At 62.5% G+C, this 26,143-nt stretch overlaps 1 protein-coding gene across 3 annotated transcripts in view; it reads left to right on the top strand.

Moving 5' to 3' along the window:
* Window positions 1-25,588, top strand: part of COL16A1 (collagen type XVI alpha 1 chain) — a 28,492-nt gene extending 2,904 nt beyond the window's left edge. For 2 of the 3 annotated variants that reach the window (XM_071453550.1, XM_071453549.1), the window contains exons 2-71: window positions 454-566; window positions 2,615-2,677; window positions 2,782-2,899; window positions 4,652-4,775; window positions 4,859-5,134; window positions 5,518-5,598; window positions 5,866-5,997; window positions 6,851-6,904; window positions 8,188-8,223; window positions 8,565-8,591; window positions 9,203-9,265; window positions 9,397-9,438; window positions 9,525-9,569; window positions 9,979-10,014; window positions 10,152-10,214; window positions 10,325-10,369; window positions 10,458-10,553; window positions 10,686-10,724; window positions 10,936-10,980; window positions 11,500-11,535; window positions 11,710-11,829; window positions 11,911-11,946; window positions 12,026-12,061; window positions 12,138-12,212; window positions 12,335-12,382; window positions 12,466-12,501; window positions 12,592-12,645; window positions 12,912-13,028; window positions 13,105-13,140; window positions 13,250-13,357; window positions 13,445-13,588; window positions 13,660-13,713; window positions 13,815-13,856; window positions 13,940-13,984; window positions 14,134-14,187; window positions 15,061-15,129; window positions 15,223-15,267; window positions 16,050-16,076; window positions 16,156-16,221; window positions 16,305-16,358; window positions 16,432-16,485; window positions 16,561-16,614; window positions 16,703-16,747; window positions 16,834-16,950; window positions 17,585-17,620; window positions 17,778-17,852; window positions 17,972-18,016; window positions 18,305-18,349; window positions 19,440-19,493; window positions 19,594-19,647; window positions 20,252-20,305; window positions 20,434-20,478; window positions 20,570-20,623; window positions 20,710-20,745; window positions 21,297-21,359; window positions 21,491-21,562; window positions 21,931-21,984; window positions 22,067-22,111; window positions 22,320-22,364; window positions 22,450-22,503; window positions 22,584-22,637; window positions 22,721-22,771; window positions 22,870-22,959; window positions 23,055-23,090; window positions 23,195-23,239; window positions 23,321-23,509; window positions 23,724-23,790; window positions 23,893-24,069; window positions 24,904-24,981; window positions 25,082-25,588. In XM_071453550.1, coding sequence (XP_071309651.1) covers window positions 491-566; window positions 2,615-2,677; window positions 2,782-2,899; window positions 4,652-4,775; window positions 4,859-5,134; window positions 5,518-5,598; window positions 5,866-5,997; window positions 6,851-6,904; window positions 8,188-8,223; window positions 8,565-8,591; window positions 9,203-9,265; window positions 9,397-9,438; window positions 9,525-9,569; window positions 9,979-10,014; window positions 10,152-10,214; window positions 10,325-10,369; window positions 10,458-10,553; window positions 10,686-10,724; window positions 10,936-10,980; window positions 11,500-11,535; window positions 11,710-11,829; window positions 11,911-11,946; window positions 12,026-12,061; window positions 12,138-12,212; window positions 12,335-12,382; window positions 12,466-12,501; window positions 12,592-12,645; window positions 12,912-13,028; window positions 13,105-13,140; window positions 13,250-13,357; window positions 13,445-13,588; window positions 13,660-13,713; window positions 13,815-13,856; window positions 13,940-13,984; window positions 14,134-14,187; window positions 15,061-15,129; window positions 15,223-15,267; window positions 16,050-16,076; window positions 16,156-16,221; window positions 16,305-16,358; window positions 16,432-16,485; window positions 16,561-16,614; window positions 16,703-16,747; window positions 16,834-16,950; window positions 17,585-17,620; window positions 17,778-17,852; window positions 17,972-18,016; window positions 18,305-18,349; window positions 19,440-19,493; window positions 19,594-19,647; window positions 20,252-20,305; window positions 20,434-20,478; window positions 20,570-20,623; window positions 20,710-20,745; window positions 21,297-21,359; window positions 21,491-21,562; window positions 21,931-21,984; window positions 22,067-22,111; window positions 22,320-22,364; window positions 22,450-22,503; window positions 22,584-22,637; window positions 22,721-22,771; window positions 22,870-22,959; window positions 23,055-23,090; window positions 23,195-23,239; window positions 23,321-23,509; window positions 23,724-23,790; window positions 23,893-24,069; window positions 24,904-24,981; window positions 25,082-25,284 — 4,854 coding nt within the window. In that variant the 5' untranslated portion in view covers window positions 454-490 and the 3' untranslated portion in view covers window positions 25,285-25,588. The remainder of the gene's footprint in view (window positions 1-453; window positions 567-2,614; window positions 2,678-2,781; window positions 2,900-4,651; window positions 4,776-4,858; window positions 5,135-5,517; window positions 5,599-5,865; window positions 5,998-6,850; window positions 6,905-8,187; window positions 8,224-8,564; window positions 8,592-9,202; window positions 9,266-9,396; window positions 9,439-9,524; window positions 9,570-9,978; window positions 10,015-10,151; window positions 10,215-10,324; window positions 10,370-10,457; window positions 10,554-10,685; window positions 10,725-10,935; window positions 10,981-11,499; window positions 11,536-11,709; window positions 11,830-11,910; window positions 11,947-12,025; window positions 12,062-12,137; window positions 12,213-12,334; window positions 12,383-12,465; window positions 12,502-12,591; window positions 12,646-12,911; window positions 13,029-13,104; window positions 13,141-13,249; window positions 13,358-13,444; window positions 13,589-13,659; window positions 13,714-13,814; window positions 13,857-13,939; window positions 13,985-14,133; window positions 14,188-15,060; window positions 15,130-15,222; window positions 15,268-16,049; window positions 16,077-16,155; window positions 16,222-16,304; window positions 16,359-16,431; window positions 16,486-16,560; window positions 16,615-16,702; window positions 16,748-16,833; window positions 16,951-17,584; window positions 17,621-17,777; window positions 17,853-17,971; window positions 18,017-18,304; window positions 18,350-19,439; window positions 19,494-19,593; window positions 19,648-20,251; window positions 20,306-20,433; window positions 20,479-20,569; window positions 20,624-20,709; window positions 20,746-21,296; window positions 21,360-21,490; window positions 21,563-21,930; window positions 21,985-22,066; window positions 22,112-22,319; window positions 22,365-22,449; window positions 22,504-22,583; window positions 22,638-22,720; window positions 22,772-22,869; window positions 22,960-23,054; window positions 23,091-23,194; window positions 23,240-23,320; window positions 23,510-23,723; window positions 23,791-23,892; window positions 24,070-24,903; window positions 24,982-25,081) is intronic. The other variant, XM_071453551.1, reaches the window with a different exon arrangement.
* The last annotated feature ends 555 nt before the right edge of the window (window positions 25,589-26,143 follow it).

Here is a 26,143-nt window from a genome sequence, read left to right on the forward strand (position 1 = left end):
GCTCCGGCAGCAGCTCCGGAGCCGAGGGTGTCCGTCTGTCCCGGCTCCGGGCCCTGCTGCAGCCCCAGCTTGCCTCGTGGCAGGAAGCAGGAGGGAGGCCAGGTCGGGGTGACCTGCAGGGACACCCCCGGGGATCCACACGGGACCGGGAGATGGAACGGGAGGTGCTGAGCCCTTCCCGGGTGGGTACACCCGGTTCCACTCTGGGGAGCTCCAGTCACTGAATTTCTGAATGTTTGGAGTAAATTTGGGTGCTGGCCTTTGACACCCAGGGATGCTGGGATGCTGCGGCTTGGGCTGGGTGTGGAGCAGAGGGATGGGGGCCACAGTGACCCCCCAGAACATCACCTAGCCATGGCCAGGAGGGTCAGTGCCACTCCATGCTGGTGGCTTTCCTGGTGTGGGCAACCTCGTGGGCCACCAGGTGCCCATCTCGGGGTCTCTCCCTTGCAGGTGGCCCTGAGGGCCCTGAGCCTCTGCCACGGGCACCATGAGCGGTCTCTGGGCCCTGGTGCTTGCCGGGCTCCTCAGCGCCTGCCAGGGGATGGAGCTGCTGCCAGCAGAAGGTAAGGACCAGTGGGGGCTTGGGAGCCACCTCCCTCCTCCTCTGTCCCTGCCACAGCTGGGTCAGTGCCAGGGGTGGCAGGGCAGAGATGACAGACACCGTGAGCTGTGCCAGCACCCGAGTGGTGGCTCCAGACTGAGCTCCGGGGCTTTGCTCAGCATCCCCCGTGGGCAGGGGGCCAGGGAGAGCGGATCCGAGTGATCCCGGCTGTGGGGAGCCAGCCCAGGACACCCCAACACTGCCCCCACAGCCTGGCCATGGGCAGGGATGGATGGGGCTGGGCCACTCTGGGGACACTCGGTGACAGCCGGGACAGGGCAGGGTGAGGATGCACGGAGCTCCCGAGGGAGGTTTGGCCATGACCCACACCGTGGTGGAGGGCTGGGGGGGGTCCAGGTGCAGCTGAGGATGGGAACAGGGATGGGAGCAGGGATAGGGAACAGGGATGGGGGAATGGGGATTGGGGAATGGGGATGGGGACAGGGAACAGGGAACAGGGATGGGGACAGGGATGGGAGCAGGGATAGGGAACAGGGATGGGGAAATGAGGATGGGAAAAGGGATGGGGGAACGGGGATGGGGACAGGGACAGGGAACAGGGATGGGTTTGGGAACAGGGATGGGAGCAGGGACAGAGAACAGGGATGGGGGAACAGGGATAGGAATAGGGACAGGGAACAGGGATGGGGACAGGGAACAGGGATGGGAGCAGGGATGGGGAGAGGGATGGGGGAACAGGGATGGAAACAGGGACGGGAACAGAGATGGTCCCGGTGTGGGATGAGCCCCGGGCCCCGGGGGAGGAGCCGCTGGAAGCGACACCGGGGTTGCATCAGGCTCGGTGGGGGTGGAGCGGTGGCTCGGCCCGCGGGGTTTCCCTGGGAGGGGACACTGTCACTGTCACTGTCACTGTCACTGTCACTGTCACCCGCTCCTGCTGCCCGGCACGGTGTGGCCTCGTGTGTCCTGGCCTTTCCTAAGGGACAGAGGGTTGGACAGGTGGGATTTTCCCTTCCCAGGGCTGGGAGAAGCTGCAGAGGGATGGCATGGGGTGGTTTAGGCTCCTTGGTGTCCCCTGCCCTGCTGAGGGCGATGTCAGCGCCGGCGGGAGGGGACACTGCCCTGGCTGTGACATTCTCTGCTGTGACATTGGCCCAGGCATGTCCCCACATCGCTGCTGGCCCCTGGTCAGCCTGGGCCACAAGCCACGGTGGTGCCAAGCTCCTGACAGAAGTGGGGAGGGTCTGGAGGGGGTCAGAGACCCCCAGGAACATCCTAGGAAGGGGTGGGAGAATCTTTGGTGCCCATCCTGCTCCAGGGCCGCTCTGCATGGAGACAAAACAAATCCTTCCCTCCCCCCTTGTTTACTCCTTTATCTCGCACCTCCCAACATCTGGCGCATCTGGAGGTGGCTCGGTGCTGCCGGGGCTGGGATTTATCCCTGCAAGCAGCAGCAGCACCCCCGTGACCGCTCCTGACACGGCATTTCCTGCTCCTCAGCCTCGGGCTGGACCCTCACGCCTGTCCCCGAGGGCCACCGGCTCCGAGCTGTCACCGGGAAGGGGCAGGAAGGGACAGATGTCGATGGCGCTGTGGGTGTCCCTGGCAGCCGTCCCAGTCTCCTGATGCTGATTGCAGCCGCGGGGCTGTCTGCAGGCAAAGCAGCCAGGGCTGGGAAAGCCTTTCACCTGTGGGAGGCAGCAGCGCCAGCTCTGTCCCCTCCCAAGCTCTGTCCCCTCCCAATCTCTGTCCCCTCTGAAGCTCTGTCCCCTCCCAGTCTCTGTCCCCTCCCAGTCTCTGTCCCCTCCCAATCTCTGTCCCCTCCGAAGCTCTGTCCCCTCCCAGCTGCTCCTGGAGCACTCCAGTCTCCTCCTCCCCACTCCCGCGATTGGGGTTTGCTTGCTCAGCGCTGCCTCGGGAAGCTGGGGCTGGCCCCCTCAGCACCCCCAGACGCTGCTGGGCTTGGGGAGCTCTGTGCGGTGCCGCCCTGCTCGTCCCACCGTGCCTGGGGACACGGCAGTGACAGTGATGTGCTGGTTTGCCTCACAGGAGAGCTGTGCCCGCCGCTCTGGGACGAGGATCTGGCTGGGGACAAGTACGAGAATGTCACAGGTAAGGAAAGGCCCTCTCAGGGATCCTCTGACACCCCAGGATGGGCTCTGGGGACTGTCACCTGTGCCAGGGCCAGGTCTCATGTCCCCTGCTCTGTCCTGCAGGTTTTAACCTGGTTAAGAGGTTCGACCTGCTGAAGATCTCGTCGGTCAAGAAGATCCGCAGCGCCCGGGGGCCGGTGGTGCTGCGCCTGGGCACCGTGCCCCTGGTCCAGCCCACGCAGTGAGTGACCCTGGGTGACCTTTCAGGTGGCCTTGGGTGACCTGTGGGGTGGCTCTGTGTGACCCTCAGGTGACCCAAAGCTCCTCCAGGTGTAAATTTGGGGTCTGGGTGCAGCTGGGTGTTCACAGGGGTCTGAGGATGAGGGAGGAGACGAGGATCTGACTCCATGTTTGAGAAGGCTTGATTTATTATTTTATGATATAAATTATATTAAAACTATACTAAAAGAATAGAAGAAAGGATTTCATCAGAAGGCTGGCTAAGAATAGAATAGGAAAGAATGATAACAAAGGTTTGTGGCTCGGACTCTCTGTCCGAGCCAGCTGGACTGTGATTGGCCATAGATTAGAAACAACCACATGAGCCCAATCCCAGATGCACCTGTTGCATTCCACAGCAGCAGATAACCATTGGTTACATTTTGTTCCTGAGGCCTCTCAGCTTCTCAGGAGGAACAATCCTAAGGAAAGGATTTTCCATAAAAGATGTCTGTGACATGAGGTGGGCTTTACCCTTAACTCCTGCCAGGGATGCCAGGCAGCTCCGCGTCACATGTGGGGACACTGAGGACCCCGAGGCTGCCCCAACACCTTTCTCCTCGAAAGAAAACCCCAGGCTGCCAGGGCTCTGCTGGCTGGTGGCCAAGCCTTGCGCAAGCAGGGCTCTGTGGCTGCTCTGTGGTTGCTCTTGGCAGAGCCTGTGGGGTCCGGACGAGCTCCAGAGGCTCTGAGCAGGCACTGCTGGGTGTGTGGGGCTGCTGGGGGCACACGGGGCCTGGCTCTTGTCCCCTCAGTGCCCACGGTGCCAGGGCTGGCAGGGACGGTGCAGCGTGGCAGGGCGGGAGCAGATCCATGTCCTCGGGAGCTGCTCCTGCAGGAAATGGCTGTGGCGTGTCCCCACATTGCCCCGGGGCTGGCACAGAGCTGTGCTGGGCATGGGGCTCTCCAGAGGGCCAGGAGATCCAGCCTGGGCAGCCAAATCCTTGGATGGCTGCGGGATGGATGGTGGAGAATCCAGGCTGGTGTTGCTCTTGGCTGGGGCATCCCAAATCCAGCTTTGGGGAGTCTGGAGATGGGCACAGCCCAGGCTGTGAGGTCCCATGGGTGCCCACCCACCTCAGCGCCCTGTCAGGGTGTCCCCGTGCCCCATGGAGAGCACAGGGCACCGCTGGCCCTGTCCCAGTGCCCATCCCTTGGTCCAGCTCCAGAGCAGTGGCTTGGAAATCTGTGGGTGCGGAGCCAAGGCTGGGAGCGGAGCGGAGCCCGGAGCAAATATTTCCAGTGGTTGAATGGGCTGTGGGAGAGCTGGGAAAGGCTGCCAGGGCCTCCCTGGGGATGATGGATGCATTTCCTGCCTGCCCTGGGACAAAATTTTGGGATAAGAGCTGCAGCCACACCAGCAGGGGTGACACTGCGGGACAGAACCCACTGTGATGCCATCTGGGGTGCCACCAGTGGAGACAGCTCATGGCAGGACCCATTGGGGTTGCTGGGATGGTGCTGCCACCTGAAAGTGTCCTGTGGATGGGTGCCACTGGTGGGGACAGTTCATGACAGGACCCACAAGGGGTTGTTGGGGTGGTGCTGACACCTGTAAGTGCCCTGTGGATGGGTGCCACCAGTGGGGACAGCTCATGGCAGGACCCATTGGGGTTGTTGGGATGGTGCTGCCACTGTAGGTGCCCTACAGATGGGTGCCACCCTCCTCGGTGCCAGCTCCGTCCCCAGAGCACCCCAAGAGCTGTCCCCACAGGCAGGTGTTCCCGCGGGGGCTGCCCCCCACCTTCACCCTGGTCCTCACCTTGCTGCTGAAGAAGAACAGCACCGGGGAGCACTGGTACCTCTTCCAGGTCACCGACCGCCAGGGATACCCCCAGGTACACCCCGGGGACATGGGGGGGACGCCCCAGGAATGAGCAGGAGCCGTCCCTGAGCGCGCCGCTGTCCCCTCTGTGCCCAGCTCTCCCTGTCCGTGCACGGCCCCGAGCGAAGCCTGGAGTTCCAGGCGCGGGCAGCGGGTGCCAGCTTCGTCAGCGCCACCTTCGCGGGCAAGGCGGTGGCGTCGCTGTTCGACGGGCGCTGGCACAAGGTGGTGGTGGCCGTGCAGGGCCACGCCGTGTCCGTGCACCTGGACTGCGCCTCCATCGCCTCCAAGCCGCTGGGGCCGCGGAGAGCCCTGGCACCCGAGGGCAACGCCTTCCTGGGGCTGGACGCCGTGCGTGGCACCCCGGTCAGGGTGAGTCGGAGGGGTCAGCGCCCCTGAGTGCCAATGGGTGCCCCTGAGTGCCAATGAGTGCCACTGAGTGCCAATGAGTGCCACTGAGTGCCACTGAGTGCTCCTGAGTGCCAATGAGTGCCACTGAGTGCCAATGAGTGCCACTGAGTGCCCCTGAGTGCCAATGAGTGCCAATGAGTGTCCCTGAATGCCAATGAGTGCCCCTGTGTCAGTGCCCCTGAGTGTCCCTGAATGCCAATGAGTGCCCCTGTGTCAGTGCCCCTGAGTGCCACTGAGTGCCAATGAGTGCCCCTGTGTCAGTGCCCCTGAGTGCCAATGAGTGCCCCTGGCTCTGCCCACGGTGTCAAGGCCACCCCTGACCTGTCACCCGTGTCCTGCTGCAGTTTGACATCCAGCAAGCTCAGATCTACTGCGACGCCGAGCTGGCCAGGCAGGAGGGGTGCTGCGAGATCTCGGCCAGCGGGGTGAGTGCCCCTGAGTGCCACTGAATTCCCCTGAGTCCCACTGAGTGCTCTTGAGTGACCCTGAGCACCCCTGAGCACCCCTAAGTGTCCCCACCCCAACCGCAGACCCTGGAGCTGCCCTGTCCACACTCAGGGTTTTCCCCACAGGGGAAACTGAGGCGCAGCGAGGGCAGGTCTGTCCCCTTTGTGTCACCGCCTCGTGCTGCCCGTGCCCAGGACCTGGCTGTCCCCCGGCAGCCTCCCCGTGACCCCGCTGTCTCCCTGCAGTGCCAGACAGAAACGCCCAAGACCCGCCGGCAAGCGGAGCTGATGCAGAGCAGCAACCTGATCGAGATGGTGCCGCAGCCCGAGGGCAGGGTGTTCACCCGCTGCTTCTGCCTGGAGGAGCCGCTGGGCACCGTGAGCTCTGCCAGTGCCACCCCGGCCCCATCCCAGTCTCCATCCCAGTCTCCATGCTCACCCCGTGCCCATCCCGGCCCCTGTTCCCATCTCCATCCCCATCCTGGATCCCCATCCTGGCCCTGTCCCCGAGCTCAGCTCCATCTCCGTCCCCAATCTCATCCCAGTCCCCATCCCCATTCCTATGTCTGTTCCTATCTCCATCCCAGTCCCATCCCAGTCCCCATTCCCAGTCCCCATCCCCATCCCAGTCCCATCCCCATCCCATCCCCATCCCAGTCCATCCCAGTCAGTCCCCATCCCAGTTCCCATCCCCATTCCCATCTCCATCCCAGTCCCATCCCAGCCCCCATCCCATCCCATCCCCATCCCCATCCCCATCCCATCCCATCCCATCCCATCCCATCCCATCCCATCCCATCCCATCCCATCCCATCCCATCCCATCCCTATCCCCATCTCCATCCCCATCCCAGTCCCCATCCCATACCTGGCCTGGTGCAGCCACCTTGCTCCAGCCCCTGGAAAATCCTTCCTTACTTTTTCCACCCAGTTTGAGGCTGGGGAGGGAGGGAGGGAGAGAGGGAGCTGTCTGTGACCTGAGGGGACAAGGGACAGGAAGGTCCCACCTGGGCAGGGAGGTCCCGGTCCCACCTGGGCAGGGAGGTCCCACCTGGGCAGGGAGGTCCCACCTGGGCAGGGAGGTGTCTGTGACCCGAGGGGCTGAGGGACAGGAAGGTGCCACCGCTGCCTCCTCCTCCTCCCTGGCTTCCTGAGCAGGACAAACCCAGGATTCACAGACAGGGCTGGGATGCTCCAGGCAGGTGCCAGCACCAGCTCTTCCCTCCCTGCAGGAGCCGGGCAGAGCCTCGGGAAGGAGCAGCCTGAGGGACGATGCAAAGGACAAGGTGAGCGTGTGCCAGCCCTGCTGCCCTTCCAGTGCCACCCACGGTGCCACCCTCTGTCCCACACCCAGGCTGGCTCTGTCCCTGCCAATCTGGGATCTCCCAGCGCTGCAGGGACGCCGTGAGGAGCAGCTGCTCTGCTCCCCCCGAGCAGGGATTGAGGCCCCACTGGCTCCGTGCTGCTGCTGGAGCCATCCCAGCTCTGGCCAAGGGCCTCTTTGTTCCCTCTGAGTGACTCCAGAGCACTGCCAGAGCTGGGAAATGTCTCCAGAGCTCCTGTTCCTCATCCCTGAATGTTTCTGGGATGCCTCATCTCACCACAGGGATGTCCCAGGGTGCAGACCGGGGTGGGTGCAGATCTCCAGAGCTCCTGTTCCTCATCCCTGAATGTTTCTGGGATCCCTCATCTCACCACAGGGATGTCCCAGGGTGCAGATCGGGGTGGGGGGTGATACATGGTCTCATAAGCTCTTGGAGATCTATTTCACACCCAAGATAGCTCAGCTAAATTAGAAGGTATAAAATCAGCAGGGTGGCTTCTGTGGGAGTGGTGGAAACAAAAAAGTTTTAGTAAAAGGCAAAATAAAATAATTCTTTACAGAGAAAAACCGAGCCAGGTGCAAAAGGTTCTTGCTCCTGGTAAAACACCTCACAAAAGCAATTAGTTTATTTGTTCTCTTCTTTTTCTAGTAAATTGCTCAGGCAGTTTTTTTGTTTCTGTCCAATTGGCCATCCTTAAGTTTGAGGCGAAGTCCCCCAAGTCCTATGAGGTGTCTTTTCAACTAATTAAGGAGAGAAATTTCTGAGCTTTTTTAAGGCGACAAAAGATCGTTTTGTCACTTCATCGAGGGGGTTGGAGGTCTTGGGGACAGAGCCACATCCTGCCTGTCCCCAGTCCCATGGGTGTCCCCAATCCTACGGATGCTGTGGGTTTTTGGATGCTCTGGGTTGGAGTGCTCTGGGGTTTTGGGGGTGCTGTGATGTTTTGGATGCTGTGGGGTTTTGGGTGCTGTGGGTTTTGGGGTGCTGTGGGGCTTGGGGCATTGTGGAGTTTTGGAGTTCTGTGGGGTTTTGGGGTGTTCTGGGGTTTGGGGGTGATGTGGGGTTTGGATTGTTGTGGGGTTTAGGGCATTGTGGAGTTTTGGAGTTCTGTGGGGTTTAGGGGTGCTCTGGGGTTTAGGGGTGCTCTTGGTCTTTGGGTGCTCTGGCATTTGGGGTGCCTGGTGTTTGGGGTGCCAGGGGCAGTGCGTGCAGCTGCCCCAAGCTCCCATCCCTGTCTCTTCCAGTGCCCTCCCTGCTCGCCCCAGGTGGCTCCAGGAAATGTGAGTGTGGCACCGGCCATGGGGACCCCGAGCTGGCCAGGCTGGGCTGTGACCTGGGGGTGGCAAAAGCCACCGGGGTGCTGTCACCAGCCCCCCACGACCCCACGGCTCCTCCAGGCCCTGCAACATCTGGAAGGCCCCTGATCCTTTCCAGATGTGGCCCCATTCCTACAGCAACCTCTGGCTGGGGTTTGGGGGGATGGCAGGGGGTGGCAGCCATTGGGACACCTCATGCCCCATGGTGGCACTTGGGGACAGAGTGCTGGGACAATGGGAACTGTGCTGGGCTCAGGGCTCTGCTGCTGCCACCTTGGGGGGACACCTTTCTCCTGTGTCCACAGGTCACCCTCGGTCCCCCAGGTCCAAAGGTTGGTTTGTCACCTCCCAGGACACCCAGAGCTCCCGCAGGAATGTGGGGATGCTGAGCCAGAGCATCCCTGCCCAGAGCTGTGGGCACACACGGGGACGTGGGGATGCCCTGTGTCTGTCACCTGTGCCCATTTCCACCCATCCTGTGCCCATTTTCACCCATCCCTGTACCTGTTTGTCACCCACCCTGTGTCTGTTTGTCCCCCTCCCTGCGCCCGTTTTTAACCCACCCTGTGCCCCTTTGTTTGTCACCTACCCTGTGCCCACTTGTCCCCCACCCTGTGCCTATTTGTCCCCCTCCTTGTGCCCATTTTTCACCCACCCTGTGCCCATTTTTCACCCACCCTGTGCCCATTTTTAACTCTCCCTGTGCCCATTTGTCCCCCTCCTTGTGCCCATTTTTCACCCACCCTGTGCCCATTTTTCACCCACCCTGTGCCCATTTTTAACTCTCCCTGTGCCCATTTGTCCCTCTCCCTGTGTCCATTTTTCACCCTCCCTGTGCCCATTTTTCCCCCACCCTGTGCCCATTTTTCACCCACCCTGTGCCCATTTTTAACCCACCCTGTGCCCCTTTCCCTCCCTCCCTCCCTCCCTCCCTCTCTTGCAGGGCACCAAGGGCGAGCGGGGCCTCCCTGGCGCGGCGGGTGGCAAAGGGGAGAAGGGTGACCGTGTGAGTGTCCCCGGTGTCCCTGTCCTGCCTGTCCCCTCCTGCTGGCTCCCTGGCACACAGGGACACCCTGGGGGTGCCCCTGTGCCCCCAAAGCCCCCACCCTGTCCCTGAGCCACCTCCCCCCTCCACAGGGCATGGACTGTGTGCGCACCCACCCCGATGGCCCCGTGCAGGTGAGACCCCCCAAACCCTCCCCAAAGCCCCTCCCCATCCCTCCTGCCCTCTCACCTCCTCCTCCTCCTCCTCCTCTTCCTCCCAGTGTGCCGAGGGGCCGCGGGGTGAGAAGGGGCAGCGTGGGCAGGTGGTAAGTGACACTGCGGGGACACTGTGGGGACACTGCGGGGACACTGTGGGGACACTGTGAGGACACTGCAGGGACACTGCGGGGACACTGCGGGGACACTGTGGGGACATTGCGGGGACACTGCGGGGACACGGTGGGGACACTGACACCCTGCCCTGGGATGGGGTGGGGGGGTCCAGCTCTGTGGGTCCAGCTCCATGTGGGCATAAGAGGAGCAGGAGGTGACCCTGCAGGAGCCCACCTGGGCACCCACCCAAGCCCACCTGGGCACCCACTCAAGCTCACCTGGGCGCCCACACGAGCCCACCTGGGCACCCTGTATGGGCCCACCTGGGCACCTTCATGAGCCCATCTGGGCACCCGTACGAGCCCACCTGGGCACCCTCTTTGTCCCCTTTTTCCCGTGCAGGGACTCCCAGGCCCAGCTGGCACTGAGGGGCAGAAGGTGAGTCCAGCCCACCTGGGGGTCCTGGCATGGCAGGAGGGACACCTGGGATGGTGGCAGAGATACCAGGACCTGCCAGTACCAACCTTGGGTGACACCACGGGTGACACCAGAGGTGACATCTGTCTGTCCTGCAGGGCCAGAAGGGTGAGAAGGGTGACGGGGGCCTGCAGGGCAAGCCCGGGCGCCCTGGGCGTGATGTGAGTAGTGCTGGGGGGTACCTGGGCACCCCCTGGGCACCCCCTGGGCATCCCCCAGGCCAGGGGGGTCTGGCCACAGGAGCCTTCAGACCCCACTCCCCTCCTGGCAGGGCCGGCCCGGAGAGATCTGCGTGGTGGGACCCAAGGGACAGAAGGTACCAGGGGGGTTTGGGGGTGACAGGGGGGATATGGGGCACCTGGTGGCACTGCCAGCACTGCCACCCTCCCCTCAATGTCCTGCAGGGTGACCCCGGCCTCGTGGGACCGGAGGGTTTGGCCGGTGAACCAGGACCCCCGGGCATGCCAGGCTCTCCAGGGGTTGGCATTCCAGGGAAGCCGGTGAGGAGCCCTGTGCCAGGGTGGTGTCCCCACGGTGGCATTGCCATGGGATGGGCAAGGTGCCACCCCACAGCCAGAGCTGGCTGGCCAGGGCACCCCAGCAGGGTTCACACCTCCCTTTGTCCCTTTCAGGGTGACCCTGGTGGCCCCCCAGGTCCGAAGGGAAAGAAGGTGAGTGCAGGGAAAGGGGTCCCAGGTGCCTCCCAGTGCTGGGAATCCCATCCAGAGCTGGATCCACCAGAGCTGAGCTGCAGCCTCAGCCACTGTGGGTGGCCCAAGGACCTGGCTTGGGGGGCAGGACACCCCCAGAGGGACAGGGATGTCACACCCAGGGCTGTGGTGTCCCCTGGCTGAGCTCAGGATTTCCTATCTCTGGCTCCAGGGCAGCCCGGGAGCTCCTGGACCCGGAGGATCGCCTGGGACACCCGTGAGTAGCAGAGGCAGGAGCCAAAGCCGGGGTCAGGGCCGGGTTTTTGGCTCGGGGTTGGGGCTGCTTGGCCAGAGAGGGGCTGGGATCAGAGCCCAGGAGCTGAGAGGGCTTTGGTAAATGAGGGAACTGAGAGGACTTTGGGAAAAGTGGGAGCTGAGAGGGATTTGGGAAAAGCAGAAGCTGAGAGGGCTTTAGGAAAACTGGGAGCTGAGAGGGATTTGGGAAAACTGGGAGCTGAGAGAGCTTTGGGAAATGAGGGAGCTGAGAGGGCTTGGGAAAAGTGGGAGCTGAGAGAGCTTTGGGAAATGAGGGAGCTGAAAGGGCTTTAGAAAAAGCAGGAGCTGAGAGGGCTTTGGAAAACCAGGAGCCAAGAGGGCTTTGGGAAAAGTTGGGAGCTTTGGGAAAACCGGGAGCATTGCTCGGGGCTGGGATCACCCCGCTGAGGGTGCAGGGTGGCACTGCTGGGGCACAGTGTGGCCTCCCTGGAGCAGCCCCGTCCCCGCTTTGCTCCTGCAGGGTCCCCCCGGAGCACTGGGGCCGAAAGGAGACAAGGTGGGTGCAGTGACAGGGTGGGTACGGTGACACAGTGGGTACGGTGACACCACGGGTACGGTGACACCATGGGTATGGTGACACGGTGGCCACGGGCACATCCCCCGGCCCTGGGGCTGCCTGGGACGTCCTGGGGGCCACCACAGGCTCTGTGTCACTGCTGTCACCGGGCAGGGTGAGCCGTGCCAGGCGTGTCCCACCGAGGGGATGCTCGGTGCCATCGGAATTCCCGGGATTCCCGGCCAGCCGGGGCCGCGGGGGGAGCCCGGAGCGCCCGGCAGGGACGGGATCTCGGTGAGTCTGAACCCGGGGATGGGGGGGCAGAGCGGTGTCACCTCAGCATCCCTGATGTCCCCTCTGTTTCCCCTTTCCCAGGACACACCCGGCCCCGCAGGACCCAAAGGGGACAGGGTAGGTGACACTGGCTGGGCTGGCTTGTCCCCACCTGGGGGACACCGAGCAGCGCCCATCTCCTGCTTTTCCTTCTCAGGGCGATCCCGGCATCCATGGGATGAAAGGCGACAAGGTGAGTGTGTGACCCTCCGTGCCACCCCTTGCTCGGCCACTGCAGCCCCTGAGCTGTCCCCTGCTGTCCCCACCAGGGGGACTCGTGCCAGCCCTGCGATCATCTCCGCGTCCTCGCCGCGCTGCGCCTCGAGGGGGAGCCGGGGCTGCCGGTGAGCGGCGGGGAGGGACCCCTCTGTCCCGGGCTGGGGTTGGGACCTGGGTGTTGTCACCTGGGCAGGGTGACAACCTGGGGTGCTCTGGGTGCCGGGACAGTGACCACACGTGTGTCCAGCAGGGCCAGGAGGGGCTGTCCGAGCTGGCCGGGATCAAGGGTGACAAGGTGAGTGACCCCTGTCCCCTCTGGACATCCCAGGCTTGGCTGATCCCGAGCCTAATTCTGATCCTGGCCCTGCTCTGTTTCAGGGGGACAGTGGCCATGTGGGACCCACGGGCAGGCCGGTGAGTGGGGACACTGTGGGGGGGACCGGGGGGGTCAGAGCTGAGTTTTGGGGACCGTGGTGTCACCTGTGCTGTGGATTCTCCGTGCAGGGAATGCCAGGAGAGAAGGGAGACCCAGGTGTGAGGGGGCTCAAGGGAGAGAAGGTGGGTGTAGCACTGGGGACACCCCTGTCCCTGCTCTGTCCCTGCCCTGTCCCTGCCCTGTCCCTGCTTTGTCCCTGCTCTGTCCCTGCTCTGTCCCTGCTCTGTCCCTGCCCTGTCCCTGCTCTGTCCCTGCCTTGTCCCTGCCTTGTCCCTGCTCTGTCCCTGCCCTGTCCCTGCCCTGTCCCTGCTGAAATCTGGGCTGGGGAGGTCAGGGGGCCGTGTCCAGGTCCCCAAGGCCACCTCCCAGCCAGGATGTCCCCCTGCAGGGTGACCAATGCGGGCAGTGCCCTCCCACCCCTCAAGCCCTCCAAGGGACAGCGACAGTGGTGGCAGTGCCGGGGCCACCGGGTGAGATGGGTCCTGCTGGCCCCCCGGGCAGAGCGGTGAGTGCCCCCCGTGCCCCCCGTGCCCGTTTTTGGGGGGGATGCCCCACCCTGACCCCTTGTTGCGTTTCCCCAGGGCAGACCTGGCGAGGCCGGTGACAAGGGACAGAAGGTGAGCAGAGGGGCTCGGGGTGGCTCAGCGGTGACAGAGGGCACTGTGACCTCTGTGTGTCGTGTGTCCCCTCCCTCCCCACGCCACCTTTGTCCCCTCTCTTTGCCAGGGTGACGCTGGCAGCCCGGGGGACCCGGGCACGCCGGGCATGGCCGGTGTCCCGGGGCTGGCGGGTGAGCCTGGCATCAGGGGACCAGCCGGTCCTAAAGGTGACAAGGTGAGGACAGCCCCAACTCTGGGCAGCTGGACCCTGTCCCTGCAGTGCCACCCACCCCTCTGTCACTCTCTTGTCCCCTCCCTGCAGGGAGAACCATGTGAGCCTCACCCCGCCATGCTTGGGCACCTCCTGGACGCCAAGGGCATCCCAGGAAAAGCTGTGGGCATCCCGGGAAAAGCTGGGCCCAAAGGGGAGCAGGGCCCACCGGGCATCGGGCAGCCTGGCAGACCCGTGAGTGTCCCCTCCCCATGGCCACAGAGCCCCTGGCACCGTGCCCTCGGGGTGACCCTGCTGTGTTTTAGGGCAAGCCGGGGCTGCCAGGGGTGCCGGGTCCTGCCGGGCCCAAGGGGCTGCAGGTGAGTGGGGTGCAGGGGTGGGGTGCTGGGGACAGCTCAGCGTCCCCTCTGTGTCCCCAGTGGGGTCCTGGGGACAGCTCAGTGCCTCTCTGTGTCCATAGGGTGAGCCAGGACCTCGGGGGATCAGCCAGCCAGGACCACAGGTGGGTTTTGGGGTGCCTGTGCTGTCCCCTGCTGTCCCCTGCCGGGTGGCTCTGGTGCCTTTCACACCCTCTGCTTTCCCCAGGGAGACCCCGGGAGCCCCGGACCCCCCGGACCCCCCGGACCCCCTGTGAGTAGAGTTTGGGGTGGGCTTTTGGGGTGCTCAGCCCTGTTTGATGGGGTCACACCCCTGCCAGCCCTCTGTGTGCCTTGTGGTGGCTCTGGGGACAGCATTGTCCCCGCCATGGGGGGGGAACCAACACCCTGTCCTGCCCCCAGGGCCCCCCAGGACCGCAGGGACCCCCGGGGATGGCAGCAGAGAAAGGTGCCAAGGTAAGGGAGAGTCCCCCAGCCCTTGGTGTGCCCTCGGTGTGTCTCCTGTCTCACACAGGAAGGCAGGAGCCTCCCCTGAAATGGAGAATGTGAACCCTCCCCACCCCTCTGAATTGCTATAAACTTTAAATTAAGGGGCTCTCAGGCAAAAAATATGGGAGCAGGAAATAACAGTTCTTTAATAGGGAAAAGAAAAAAATAAAAGGATAAAATAAACAATGCAGTGAACTAAACCAACAGTGCCAGAGTCAGAGCCCAGCCTGACACCCTGTGGGTCAGGCTGTTGGCAGCAGAACCATTGGAATTGTGGCTCAGCCCTCCTGCAGTGCCAGGGCTGGTTCTGCTGGAGCAGGGATCCTGGAGAAAGGTGCAGTCTCTGCCTCTGCAGATCCAGGGCAAGAGGCAGCTGCTGTTCCTCTGGGCAATCCAGTGCAGAAAAGCTGTGCTGGTGTTCCAGAATCTCCAGATTCTATCCGGGTAGGAATGTTTGAAATCTCCAGAATATATCCAGGTAGGAATGTTCGAAATCTCAGATTCTATCCAGGTAGGAATGTTTGAAATCTCCAGGTTATATCCAGGTAGGAATGTTTGAAATCTCCAGATTCTATCCAGGTAGGAATGCTTGGCTCCTCCCTCTGGGCTCCCATCTGCCAATGGGATGCTGTAGTTCTTCTCAGCCATGCAGGGACATTCCATAGCTCTTATCAGCAGGTGTCCCCTCCCGAGGGAGGAGTGATTGTGGTCACTCAGAGAGAGATAAGGCAAACTGCCCACTTGACCAAGGCAATCTGCCATGCAGATGGTAATAGAAAACATCTTGCATTACAATCTTCAACACCCGTGCTCCCCATTCCTGCTGTCCTTCCTCTGCAGGGCTCTCCGGGCCCCAAAGGTGCCACGGGACCCCCTGGGCCACCAGGGAGCAGCGTCACAGGGCCACCGGTAGGTCCCGCCCTGGGGGTGGGCAGTGCCACCCTGCTGGCACCTTGATCCTGGTGCAGCCAGGCACTTCCCTCACCCTCCTCTTCCTCGCAGGGCCCCGAGGGGCAGCGGGGGCTCCCTGGCTCCAGCGGGCAGCCGGTAGGTGAGGGGGGTGCCAGGAGGGGGTGCCAGGGGTGTGGGGGGTGTGACAGTGGTCACAGGGGTCCCTGGATGAGGGAAGAGACGAGGATCTGACTCCATGTTTCAGAAGGCTTGATTTATTATTTTATGATATATATCATATTAAATAGATATATATATAATATATAATATAATATATTAATATAATATATTAATATATATTTAATATATATTATAATACATATATAATTCTATAATAATATTATAGACTTATATATAATATATAATTTTTATATATCATATATTTAATATAATATATTTAATATATAATATAATATATAATATAATATAATATAATATAATATAAATTATATTATATTATATTATATTATATTATATTATATTATATTATATTATAACTATACTAAAAGAATAGAAAAACTATACTAAAAGAATAGAAGAAAGGATTTCATCAGAAGGCTGGCTAAGAATAGCAAAAGAAAGAATGATAACAAAGGCTTGTGTCTCAGACAGAGTCCAAGCCAGCTGGGCTGTGATTGGCCATTAATTAGAAACAACCACATGAGCCCAATCCCAGATGCACCTGTTGCATTCCACAGCAGCAGATAATCATTATTTGCATTTTGTTCCTGAGGCCTCTCAGCTTCTCAGGAGAAAAAATCCTAAGGAAAGGGATTTTTCATAAAATGTGTCTGCATCAGGGGGGCACTGGGGGTTGCCCTCACTGTGATTGGCCATTAATTAATGTCCTAACACCCATCTCTGTTTCCCTCTGGCAGGGGGAGAAGGGTGCCCAGGGAGAGAAGGTGAGTGGGGGTGTCTGGGTGGAGCCGTGCCCCCCGTGCCACCCCAAACCCGCCCTGCCCTCACCCCCTGTGCCCACAGGGAGACCCTGGCGAGTGCTCCTGCCCCTCCAGCCCCCGCCAGGACCCCAGCTACAATGGGATGCCGGTGAGTGTCACCCCCCTGGCACCGTGCCACCCTCATGGGCACCCCCAGCCCCATTTCACCCTCTGGGATTCTCTCGCCCCCAGGGAGCACCAGGATTATGGACTGGGATGTCCTGGCAGCCCCAGCCTGGCCCTCAGGTCGGTGCCACCCCTGCCACCCCCTCACCCCTCACCCCTCACCCCTCTCTGATTGGTTTTTGGGGTCTTTCAGGGCCCTCCTGGAGCTCCTGGTCCCCCCGGGCCGCCCGGTGCCCCCGGTCGCCAGGTGAGCGCTGGGAGAGGGGAGCGGGGCCCATCCTGAGCTTTCAGGGCAGGGTTTGAATATTCCCCTGGGATTTAGGGAATGCCAGGACACAATGGCCTGCCCGGACTGCCTGGACCGGCTGGAGACCTGGTAGGTGGTGGCAATTCCCGTGGCAATGTCCCCCTGTCCCCATGGCGGGGACAATCCCTCCCTCCATCCCTCCCTCCCTCTCTTCCAGGGACCTCTGGCCGTCATGGCTGAGAGGAACATCGAGGTGCTGAAGGTGAGAGGGTGGGGACGGGGTCACCCTCCTGCCTTTGGGGACCCCTCAGGGCACCCCCTGACTCCCCTTTCCCCCCCCTTTTCCAGACTCTCTGCGGGGACTGTGCCCAGCTGCAGGCAGCCCTGGAAGCTCCCGAGGGAGTGGAGGGGGAGAAAGGGGATGGGGGCATGCCAGGCGCCCCTGGCAGCGAGAACTGTGCCAGGGTGAGTTTCTGAGTGGGGATTTGGGTGCCAGGATGTGCGGGGTGGGGTTGGAGAGATGCCCCCAAGTCCCAGGGAATTGGATTTGGTGGCAGTTGGGGTGGAGGGGGAGAAAGGGGATGGGGATGAGGGAAGAGATGAGAATCTTGACTCCATGTTTCAGAAGGCTTGATTTATTATTTTATGATATATATTATATTAAAACTATACTAAAAGAATTGAAGAAAGGATTTCATCAGAAGGCTGGCTAAGAATAGAAAAGAATGATAATAAAATCTTGTGACTGACCAGAGAGTCCGAGCCAGCTGGGCTGTGATTGGCCATTAATTAGAAACAACCACATGAGCCCAATCCCAGATGCACCTGCTGCATTCCACAGCAGCAGATAACCATTGTTTGCATTTTGTTCCTGAGGCCTCTCAGCTTCTCAGGAGAAAAAAAAAATCCTGGCAGAAAGATTTTTCATCAAACGTGTCTGCGACACCGGGGAATTGGATTTGGTGGGATTTGGGGGAAGTGCCGCCCTCTGGGGACACTGGCCCCTCTGGGAGCGTGGGCACAGCCCCAGTGAGGATGCCAGGGAGGAGGGACAGGCGGATCCTTTGTCGCGCTGGGTGACTCCGGGGCTCTCTTGCAGTGCCTTGCGCAGTTCCCGCGAGCGGAGGAGGCGCGGGTGAGTGGCAAGAATTAAATTGTTTAACCAGTCCTGGTGCCCAGGGACGGCCCCTGCCGGGCACCCAGCACCGTGGGGGCTTTGGGGGAGGCTTGGCAGGGCTCAGCGTGGGTGGCAGCGCCATCCCGGTGTCCTGACGTGTCCCCACCCTCCGCAGGGTGACAGCCCTGACTGCGCGGGTCACCCCGGGCTGCCGGGAGCGCCGGGGATGCCAGGAGAGCGAGGAGAGCAGGTGGGTGAGCCCCGACCCATCCTCGCCGGCCAGCCCAGCCCTTCCTGGGCGCTGTGCCACGTCCCGTGGTGCTGTCCCCACCTCGGTGGTCACACCTGGCACCTCCATCCCCACCTCAGGGCTCCCCAGGGCTGCGTGGACCCCCAGGACCACCCGGACCCATTGTGAGTACCCCTGCCCGGGCTGGGGGGGTCTGGGGGGCTCAGAGCCCCTCAAAGCAAAGGTTGCCAAAGGGACCTGGCACCCTGCCCTGAGGCAGAGGGCCATGGCCGTGGTGAGGTGTGACATGGCACGGCACGGATGTCCCCACGGATGTCCCCAGGGAGGCTGGAGAAGGAGGTGACGCTGCTGCCAGCCCGGAGGTGGAGCAGGAGCTCTGTGGCACCCCCAGGGCTCAGGCCAGGCTCCCCAGCTCCTTTTCCAAGCTGTGACCTCCCTGTTTCTCCCCTCAGGGCCCCCCAGGCTTTCCCGGAACGCCGGGCGCCCCCGGACTGCCCGTAAGAACCCAGCACGGCTCCGCTCTGTGCCCCTTGTGTCGCTGCCGCTTGGTTTGGCTGTGTCCCCTGTCCCTGTCCCTGCTGGGGACAGCCCAGCACAGCTGCGCCTCCCCTTCCACTCCATCTCCATCCCACCATTCCTGCTCCTCCATCCCAAAGCAGGGGGTCCCGGCGGGCCCGGATTTGTCTGGGATGATTTGGGCATGATCTTCCTCAGCTCAGGGACCTGGTGGTGGCACTCGCCACCTGCTGGGTCCCCTCGGCACCGCGGGAGCTGGTGTGGCTCCAGGGAGGTGCCACCTGGGCCAGGTGACCCTGTCACAGCTCCCCTGATGGCCACCAGGGACACCAGGAGGATCCCGTGTGTGGCCTGAGCTCCTCCTCTGGTCACTCCTGTGTGGTCACTCGGTCTCCACCTCCATCTCCATCTTCATCTCCATCCTCATCCTCACCTCCACCTCCATCTCCATCTCCATCTTCATCCTCACCTCCATCTCCATCTTCATCTTCATCTCCATCCTCATCCTCCCCTGCACCTCCATCTCCACCCTCCTGCTGCCCCCTGCTCACTGCCCACAGGAGCCGGTGGCGGGGCTGTGCCGGTGGCTCTCGGAGGATCCCGCGCTCCTGCTCGTGTCCCCTCGTCCACTAATGTCACCGTCACCCCAGGGCCTCTCTGGGGCTCTCTGTGGGCCGTGCTCTGCGGTGTGCCAGCGTGTCCTGTCCTTCTCTGTCCCCTCGGTGCCACATCACCCCACTAACCCACCCCGTGGCGCCCCAGGCTGTCCCTGTGTCACCCTGGGAGGACGGGGGGCACCAGGCTGGAGCTGAGGGCTGCAGCCAGACCTGGGCACCCCACACAGCCCCCCCAGGGCTGGCATTTCCATGGCACCAGGGTTTGAGCATCCCCACCACGCCTGGGCACCCACCCCGGTGCCCGCAGGGGTGGAGGGAGCCCAGGCAGGTCCCAGCAGGCTGGCAGAGGTCACCGAGCCCACGGGCTGTGCCCAGGTCCTGCTGCCAGGTGGGCACAGCCCTGGGAGGGGCTCTGGGAGGACCCCCCTGCATCTCCTCTCTTCTCCCCACCAAGGGTCTGCAAGGGGAGCGTGGCCCTGCCGGGCTGGCTGGAGCCAAGGGGGAGCCGGTGAGTGCTGTGGGACCAGGGGACAGGGGGACACTGGTGGCCCGTGGGGTGGCACCTGGCCGGGGTGCTGCAGGTGCTTCAATGTCATCCTCACACACAGGGACCTCCAGGACAACCTGGATACCCCGGGGCCACGGGGCCCCCCGGCCTTCCTGTGAGTACTGGGGGGACCAGGCAGCCCCTGCCAGCCCCCATGCCCCAACCCGGCCTCAAATCCCAGCCCTGCCCCAAATCCCATCCCTATGCCATGTCCTATCCATGCCCCATATCCCATCCCTGCCCCATATCCCATCCCTGTGCCAATCCATGCCCCATATCCCATCCCTGCCCCATATCCCATCCCTGTGCCATGTCCTATCCGTGCCCCATATCCCATCCCTGCCCCATATCCCACCTGTACCCCAAATCCCACCCATGTCCCAAATCCCATCCATGCCCCAAATCCCACCTGTGTCCCATGTCCCATCCAATGCCCCATATCCTATCCATACCCCATATCCCACCTGTACTCCAAATCCCACCCATACTGTATATCCCACCCATACCCCAAATTCCTCCCATATCCCAAATCCCACCCGTACCCCAAATTCCACCTATGCCCCAAATCCCACCCATGCCCCAAATCACATCCATACCCCATATCCCACCCATGCTCCAAATCCCACCTGTACCCCAAATTCCCCCCATGTCGCAAATCCCTCCCATGCCCCAAATTCCCCCCATGCCCCACATTCCCACCCCTGTCCCTCCCCTCCCAGGGCATCAAAGGCGAGCGAGGCTACGTGGGTCCCCCCGGCGAGAAAGGGGAGCTGGTGAGTCCCTCAGGGCCCCGCTCTGGGGGCAGTGGGGCCGGGGGCTCCCCCAGGTGCCCCCTCTCCGTGGGCACCGGGGCTGGCACCTCCCATCCGCCTCCACCTGATCCCATTCCCGTCCTTCCCAGGGACCCCCCGGCATGGATGGGCTGCCCGGTCCCGTGGGGCCAGCGGTAGGTGCCCCCCCCGGGGGCTGTGGGGAGGGAGGGGGGTGGCTGGGGGGGTTTTGGGGTGCTCCCACCACCCCATCCCATCTCTTTGCAGGGTCCCAGGGGTGAGCGTGGGCTGCCAGGAAGCGCCGGAGAGAAGGGGGACCAGGTGAGTGTCCCCAAAGGGGACAGGACCCCCAGGAGCCCCCCGCTCCATGGGCTGTGGGGTCCAGCTCAGCTCCTGTCTCTCCTCAGGGTTTCCAGGGCCAGCCTGGCTTCCCGGGACCACCGGTGAGTAAATCCCACTGGGAATTCTGAGTAAATACCACTGGGAATTGAGTAAACCCCACTGGGAGTTCTGAGTAACCCCATTGGGAATTCTGAGTAAACCCCATTGGGAATTCTGAGTAAACCCCACTGGGAATTCTGAGTAGACACCATTGGGAATCCTGAGTAAATCCCACTGGGAATTCTGAGTAAATCCCACTGGGAATTCTGAGTAAATCCTGCTGGGAATTCTGAGTACATCCTGCTGGGAATTCTGAATAAATCCCACCAGGAATTCTGAATAAATCCCACCAGGAATTCTGAGTGCACTCCATTGAGAATTCTGAGTAAATCCTACTGGGAATTCCAGCACCCTGGGAGATAGATCTCATTCCTGGCTGTGTGTCCCCGTGTCCCCACAGCACCAGGGATGGGGACAGGGGGTTCCACGAGGGGGACACGAGTGGGCTGAGGAGCAGGGAGCAGCCCCAGATCAATCCCATAAAATCAAGCCGGGAAAGAGCGGGATTTATGGGCTGGGATCCCCCTTCACTCAGCACCCCTCTCCTCTCTAGGGCCCTCCTGGTTTCCCAGGAAAGGTTGGTCCAGCCGGGCCACCAGGGCCTGTGGCAGAGAAGGTGAGTGCCACCTTCAGAGAAGGTGAGTGCTGCAGGTGCCACCGGGCAGTGGCTCCGTGCTGTCCCCGCCTGTCCCTCGGGCTGGGACCGGCTTTGGTGGCCCTGCCTGTGACCTCCTGTGGCTCTTGCAGGGCAGCGAGGGCATGCGGGGCCCCACGGGGATGCCAGGGCCCCCCGGGCCCCCCGGACCCCCCGGAATCCAGGTATGACCCCCCCATGTGTCACCCTCAGGTGCTCCTGGGAGCAACACTGGCTGTTCCCATCCCCAGGGACCTGTTCCCATCCCCAAGGACCTGTTCCCATTCCCTGGGGTCTGTTTCCACTCCCAAGGACCTGTTCCCATTCCCAAGGATCTGTTCCCATCCCCAGGGATCTGTTCCCATCCCCAAGGACCTGTTCCCATTCCCTGGGGTCAGTTCCCATCCCCAGGGATCGGTTCCCACTCCCAGGGATGTGTTCCCATTCCTGGGATCTGTTCCCATGGCCTGGGGTGCCCTGAGCAAGTCCCTCAGGCACCCCCAGAGCTCCCCAATGCCACCCTCCCTCTGTCACTGTCACCTTGTCCCCACAGGGCCCTGCTGGCTTGGAAGGACTGGATGGCAAGGATGGCAAGCCAGGGCTGAGGGTGAGGCTGGGTTTGGGTGGGGGGCAGCCACCCTGCACCCCCCAGGACACCCCCAACCCCTCCTGTCTCTCTCTGTCCCCAGGGTGACCCCGGTCCCCCCGGGCCACCAGGGATGATGGGTCCTCCGGTGAGTGACAGCCCTCCTTGTCACCTCTCCCTAGTGCTCCATGCCTGGCATGTCCCTCCAGCCAAGCCAGGCTCCCCTGAGCCAGGACTGTCCCCTGTCATGTTCCTGCTGACACCGAGCTCAGGGTGGTGGCCCTGGACCAGCACTGCAGGGTCAGGGTCACCGGGCATCCCCTTGGCACCCCCACCCAGCTCTTTTCTCTCTCCAGGGCTTCAAGGGCAAGACAGGACACCCAGGGCTGCCAGGACCGAAGGTGAGCCCTGGTGATACTGCCTGGTGACATCCGCAGGGACCTCAGGCCTGGCCAGGACTCCCCTCACTGTCCCTTCTCCTTTTAGGGTGACTGTGGCAAACCCGGCCCCCCGGGCAGCGCGGGCCGGCCGGGAGCTGAGGTGAGCGAGGCCTGGGTGACCCCTGGCACCCCCTTGCCACCATCCCCTCTTCCTCCTCCTCCTCACCTTGCCTTCCTCAGGGTGACCCCGGACCCATGGGACCCCAAGGCCGGCAGGGACCCCCAGGGCTCATCGTAAGTTGCTGCCCCCATCATGGGGGGATCCCTTGGGGACACCACCTGTGACCCCCAGCTGACCCCCCTGTCTCTGTCCCCAGGGTCCCCCTGGCAGCCCAGGACAGCCAGGGCCCGCTGGCCTGGCTGGGGTGGTGAGTACAGCCAGGACTGGAGCTTTGGGGTGGGGATTTGGGGATTTGGGATCTCCTGATCCGGTGCCCCTGGTGCTCCCGATCCCTCCTCCCCACAGGGGCTGAAGGGTGAGCGTGGCTCCGTGGGCGAGCGGGGTCTGCCGGGAATGCCAGGACAGCCGGGACCCCCGGGACACCCAGGACCACCGGTGAGCACAGCAGGACCCTGTACCCTGGAGTGTGGGGACCTCGGGGGTGGCCCCGTGGTGTCACCACCTCACGCTGCCCCTCTTTGTCCCCGTAGGGAGAGCAGGGACCAGACGGACCCATTGGGAAGGAGGTGAGCAGGGTTCTCTGGAGCCTTTCTGCCCTGCTGGACACAGATTTTGTCACCCCCTGGCCTGGGTGGGGTCACATCCCTGTCACACTGCTCCTGTTTTCCAGGGACCCCCAGGAAAACCGGGCATTGCGGGCCCAGCCGGACAGAAGGTGAGGCTGTGACACCTGGCAGTGCCACCAGGGCCACCGCAGCTGTCCCGGCACACCAGGACTGACCTTTCCCATCCGCAGGGTGACGCTGGAGCTCCCGGCGAGCGCGGCTACCCCGGGGAGAAGGGCAGAGCTGGAATGCCTGGGGGGCCGGGCAAAAGCGGCTCCATGGGGCTGGTGGGGCCGCGGGGACCCGCGGGGGAGAGGGGACCCCCGGGCTCGCCGGGCCCCGCGGGCAGCCCCGGCCTGCCGGGACCCCCGGGCATGATGGTAAGGACAGTGGGTGGCCGTGCTGGGGGGCAGGATGATGTCCCTGTGGCGGGCCTGGTGGCCGTGTCCCCTCGTGTCCCCTCACCTGTCCCCTCACCTGTCTCCTTGCATGTCCCTTTGTGTGTCCCCTCGTGTGTCCCCTGGCGTGTCCCCTTGAGTGTCCCCTCCTGTGCTCCTGGCGTGTCCCCTGGCGTGTCCCCTCGTGTCCCCACAGGGAGACGTGGTCAATTACGACGAGGTCAAGCGCTTCATCCGCCAGGAGCTGAACAAGATGTTTGATGGTAACGGGGCGGGGGGTGGTGACCCTCCCCGTGTCCCCACCCTGTCCCCGCCATGTCCCCGCTGGCTGAGCTCGGTTTTTGTCCCCGTTTTTGTCCCCGTAGAGCGGATGGCGTATTACACCTCCCGGCTGCACTTCCCGGTGGAGATGGTGGCGTCCCCGGGCAGGCCCGGTCCCCCCGGCAAGGACGGGCTGCCCGGCCGGCCGGGACCCCCCGGCTCCCCGGGGCTGCCGGGGCAGATCGGCAGAGAGGGGCGGCAGGGCGTGCCGGGCATGCGGGGTACGCGCTGCTCCCCGGGCGTCACCGGTGTCCCTGTGGTGTTCCTGCTGTCCCCAAAGATTTCCTGCTGTCCCCGTCATGTTCTCGATGTCCCTGGGGCATTCCCGGTGTCCCTGTGGTGTTCCTGCTGTCCCCATCATGTTCTCGATGTCCCTGGGGCATTCCCGGTGTCCCTGTGGTGTTCCTGCTGTCCCCATCATGTTCTCGATGTCCCTGGGGCATTCCCGGTGTCCCTGTGGTGTTCCTGGTGTCCCCAGGATGTTCCCAGTGCTCCTGGGCTGTTCCCAGTGTCCCCACCGTGTTCTTGATGTCCCTGGGGTGTTTCCAGTGCTCCCAGGACCTTCCCCATGTCCCTGGGATATTTCTCAGTGTCCCTGGGGTGTTCCTGTTATCTCCTGTTCTCGATGTCCCTGGAGTGTTCCAAATGTCTCTGGGTGCTCCCAGTGTCCCCAGCATGTTACCAGTGTCCCCATCATGTTCTCAATGTCCCTTGGGTGTTACCAGTGTCCCCAGTTCATTCCCAGTGTCCCCAGGACATTCCCAGTGTCCCTGGGCTGTTCCCAGTGTCCCTTGGATGCTCCTGGTGTCCCAGGGCTGTTCCCAGTGTCCCCAGTTCACTCCCAGTGTCCCCAGTTCATTCCCAGTGTCCCAGGGCTGTTCCCAGTGTCCCCAGTTCATTCCCAGTGTTCCCAGTTCATTCCCAGTGTCCCAGGGCTGTTCCCAGTGTCCCCAGTTCATTCCCAGTGTCCCTGGGCTGTTCCCGGTGTCCCTGGCACTGGGATGCTGTGGCTGTGCCAGGTTCTCACCCCTCCTCTCCCTCCACCTCTCCCCCAGGTGAGCCGGGTGCCAAAGGAGAGAAAGGCGAGAAGGGCGTGGGGCTGATGGGGGACAGCGGCCCCCCGGGACCCCCAGGTGAGCCCCCTCCCTCTGCCTGGCCCCCAGCCCCACCCTGACCTTTGCTGCCACCCCCTCACCGTGTCACCCCACTTTTCTTTCGCTCCATCTCTTCCAGGTCCCCAAGGGCCACCAGGCTACGGCAAGATGGGTCCCCCGGGCCCCGTGGGGCAGCAGGGCATCCCCGGCATCCCCGGCCCTCCCGGTGCCACGGGGCAGCCGGGCAAGACGGGGCACTGCAGCCCTGCCGAGTGCCTGGGGGCTGTGCCCATGGAGCAGCCGCTCTTCCAGCCCAAGAACGTCAAGGGTCCCTTTGGCTGAGCCCCCCGTGCCCCCCGAGCCCCCCCAGATTTGCTGTTAATATTGTTCATGTTGTTCCCCCACTGTGCCGGGGCCGTGCCCGTGGTGGGGGGCTCGGGGCTTGTACAGGCAATGGTGGGGGCAGGTGGATCCTGCCCCAAAAATACACCTGTGAGTGGACACGGGTGGGTCTGTGTCTCATCCCCTGCCTGTCCCCAGCCCTGTCACCACCCTGTCCCCATGGTGGGGGGCTCAGGGCTTGTACAGCTCTATGGCAATGACAGGGGCGGGTGGATCCTGCCCCGAAAATACACCTGTGAGTGGACACGGGTGGGTCTGTGCCTCCTCCCCTGCCTGTCCCCTGCCTGTCCCCAGCCCTGTCATCACCCTATCCCCACCCTGTCACCAAGGGATGCTGCTCGGGCTGGTTCTTGGGCCACTCTGGTTGGGGACATGGTGACCCTGAGCTCCCTGGGATGGATGGGGGAGTGCCAGTCCTCATGCCAGGGGATCCTGGTGCTGTCTCAGGGCAATCCCAGCTGTGATTTGAGGGTATCCCAGCGCCGTTCCTGGGGAGATCCCGCTCTCATCCCAGCGCATCCCAGCCCTGGTTCCAGATCTGGGATGGGTGGGATCCCAGCCTTGCCTCTGGAGGAATCCCAAACTAATTCCCGTGGTCTTGTGGAGATACCAGCCCTACTCTCAGGCTGACCCCAGCCCTGCTCTTGGATTTTCTGGAATCCCAGAAAATTTTGCCATCCCAGTCCTGCTCCTGGAGGGATCTCGGTCCTACTGCCAGGGGAATCCCAGCCCTCATTTTGTGGGGTCGCCAGCCCCATTCCCGGGCTGATCCCGGCTGATCTCCCGGGGAATTCCAGCC

Source organism: Agelaius tricolor, unplaced genomic scaffold (assembly GCF_023055355.1).
Source record: "Agelaius tricolor isolate 1412-34295 unplaced genomic scaffold, bAgeTri1.0.p SCAF_36, whole genome shotgun sequence".
Lineage (NCBI taxonomy): Eukaryota > Metazoa > Chordata > Aves > Passeriformes > Icteridae > Agelaius > Agelaius tricolor.